Here is a 3265-nt window from a genome sequence, read left to right on the forward strand (position 1 = left end):
GTAGTAAATATCTTAAGAACTGCGTACTGCCTTAAGGCTGGTATGCAGCTCCCAAGAAATCCGTCTAGAAAAATTTGCCATTATTTCGTGTGTGTGTACAAGGAATTTTGACATTTTCTATACTTCACAGCCTGTTGCCTCACTCTTTCCTCAAGAAATAATGGAACGGGCATATATTTCTGTTGCAAACCTGGGTGGCCTTGTGCTCTCTTTTCACAAAAAACTTTAGAAAACCGTAGTAAAAGCGAAGCAAATTTCTTAAAAACTGCGTACTGCCTGAAGGAAATTTGACTTAAGAAAATTTCTTAGCCATTTCTTGTACGTCATTTTGTATAGAATTTTAGCTTTTCTTGAGAACTGCATACAGGCCTTTAAGGAAATTTGACTCAAGAAAATTTCTTTGCCATTTCTTGTACTTCATTTTATATGGAGTTTTTGCTTTTCTTGAGAGCTGCATACAGGTCTTTAGCCATTTCTTGTACGTCATTTTGGCTGCGTTTCCTTATACATTCCGGATAATCCCATTTCACAGCCGGAACAAACAGAATACGTTTGAAATATACGTTAGCATATCATCAGGAATATTCTAAAGAATAAGTAAACAAAAAAGTTTATTCCAAATGTTCGGAATGAATAAAGAAATGCAGCCTTTATATGGAGTTTTTGCTTTTCTTGAGAGCTGCATACAGGCCTTTAAGTATGCACAATTACCAGATGGCAGCGCTCAAAATTGCAACCGTGAGCCGTTCACAATAATTGACGTATCTTTTCTTTCAATATTTTGAGAATGGCTTGTTGTTAGTTCATTCTTTCATTTTACTTTGTTCGCGTTTGCTAATTTTTCTCAAGGAGGTTCGTCAATTAAATTTTTATATATTAGCATCGGGGAAAAAATAATATGTCGCGAAGTAATACATCACCCTATGCCAAACCGATACAGCAATATCCATCTCAGTCAGAGGATTACATATCACTTGAAGTCGGCGGACCAGGAAAGTGTTCAACACCAGCGCGGGCCCAGTACAACAGCCTTAACACAAAGGGTGGGGGAAACTTTTATCAAAATAGACAAAACGGACGCGAAAATCAACAAAATCGATTTTCTGTAGGATGGACAAACAACCGCCACAGTGCTGGTGGATATGCAGGCCAACGGCAACAACACACACCACGTAGCAATGATACAGCTGAATGGCAGTGGCGTGGAGGTGGCAATAACAGACCACGAAACAATGTATCAAAGAAGTACAATAAAATAAAATGAATACTAACAAGTGTTTTCATTTCAGAGACCATCTTTTACCAATAAGGTAAACGACATATCGGCTTTTGTGCACCCATCTATGTTAGAAGATCCATGGAATGATTTAATGAAACGACGAGAAGCTATAAAACGTAGTGAGATTCAATTATCTACTCCCGCTAAACAAAATGAAGAAAGATCTTGCATGGATAATATCGCTGTAAAAAGCGTAGAACAGAATGAAAGTGTCGGCACAGAAGAGGAAGAAAAAGTAGCCGAAAGTCCGTAACATTTTAAATACTCAGATTTACCTTTCGTACACAAAATAATTGTAAAATAGTTAGGTACAATTACATTTTAACAAGTAAAACTAACTTCGTGTTATATATATGTGGTCATAAGCAATAATCGCTTTAAAGATTTGAATTGTAAGGTTAGCCTTATGGGGAAACCAAAATATTTTCATCTATAACTTTTTAATAGCCTAGGTAACGAGATGTGAGTCACAGTATATATATTCTGTATATATATATATATATATATATATATATTCTGTATATATATACTGTATATACTGTGTATATACAGTATCGGTCATATCTATAGCACGCCATTTCAAAGTGATATTGTGTGCAACTTATGTTTATTTATTTATTTTTGAGAATTTTCAAATAAATTACAGTTCTTTCTCTAACAAACCCCATATAAAACAAGTTTAACAATTTGTAGAAAACTTCAAAAAAGTGCAACAAATTTTCACCTAAATTTCACACTTTTCTCAGAAGTGTTTGAATTTTTCTGAATACACAGTTTTATAGCCCAACCAATTTAGTCTGATAATGTGCAAGTTTCAAGTTGCTAAAAGTTACCGTTGATTTTTTAAAATTTTTTTCGCCAAAGGTGTTGCAGATTTCTTCCATATACAAATAAATGGAGTTTATTCATTATATGGAAGCCAATGTGAAAAAAAAAATCTAAAAAATTAACGGTAATTCGTAGCTACTTGAAATTTGCACATTATCAGACTAAAATTGAAGGGGCTAAAAAACTGTACTCGAAAAAATTCTAACACTTCCGAAAAAAAAGTTTGAAACTTAGGTGAAAATTTGTTGCACTTTTTTGAAGTTTTCTACAAATTGTTAAACTTGGGTTTATATGGGGTTTGTTAGAGAAAGAACTGTATTTTAATTGAAAATTCTTAAAAATAAATAAAAAAACATAAGTGGCACACAATATCACTTTGAAATGGCGTGCTATAGATATGACCGATACTGTATATACTGTGATTAAAAGTCGACGGGTGGCAATCAGTGTTGCCGTTTTAGCCCTTTGGTGGCTAGATTTGGCTACCACATACTTTTTTTGGCCCCATAAATTTAAAATTGCCCCTAGCCCTTTTTTTTAGCTCTTTGGAGAATTTATTCATACGTGGTATGAAAAAGTTCTATATTTGCTTAATTTAAACTAAGAAAGGCTGATATATATACATATATGTAAAAGTATGTTCCTTGCGTTTTTATACATATTTATGTACATACTGTAAAAGTGTTAGGGCTGTTAACTTATCTATTAACGATTTAACTATAGTTTGAAAAAGATAAGTGTATGGCCCTTAATATGCTTAATTTTTTAAATCGCCCATCAAGTCGATTGACCGAGTATGTTCTTGTGGTGTGATTGCACCAGCTGCTGGTGCGACTTCAAAAACTATTTGAAAATTGTATGATTGTACCAGCATGTTTGTGTCGTGAGCAGTGTTGCCGTTTTAGCCCTTTGGTGGCTAGATTTAGCTACCACATACTTTTCTTGGCCACATAAATTTAAAATTGCCCCTAGCCCCTGTTTAGCCCTTTGGAGAATTTACCTATACTTAGCATGAAAAAGTTGTATATGCTTAATTTGATCTCATTTTTTTCATTTATGTAAGAGACGAATTTTTAAACTAAGAAAGACTGATATATATACATATCTATATTGTGGCGAATACTGCGGCAACACAAAGCGAACAGGAGAAATAGGCAG

At 34.0% G+C, this 3265-nt stretch overlaps 1 protein-coding gene across 1 annotated transcript; it reads left to right on the forward strand.

The window, feature by feature from the left end:
- Positions 1-814: 814 nt before the first annotated feature.
- LOC118745845 lies at positions 815-1617 on the forward strand. Its single transcript, XM_036479514.1, has 2 exons — positions 815-1234; positions 1290-1617. Exons 1-2 carry the CDS (start codon positions 899-901, stop codon positions 1530-1532), a joined length of 579 nt encoding a protein of 192 aa, XP_036335407.1. The 5' UTR covers positions 815-898; the 3' UTR covers positions 1533-1617.
- The last annotated feature ends 1648 nt before the right edge of the window (positions 1618-3265 follow it).

Source organism: Rhagoletis pomonella, unplaced genomic scaffold, assembly GCF_013731165.1.
Source record: "Rhagoletis pomonella isolate Grant_MI unplaced genomic scaffold, Rhpom_1.0 Rhpom_scaffold_00009, whole genome shotgun sequence".
Classification (NCBI taxonomy): Eukaryota; Metazoa; Arthropoda; class Insecta; order Diptera; family Tephritidae; genus Rhagoletis; species Rhagoletis pomonella.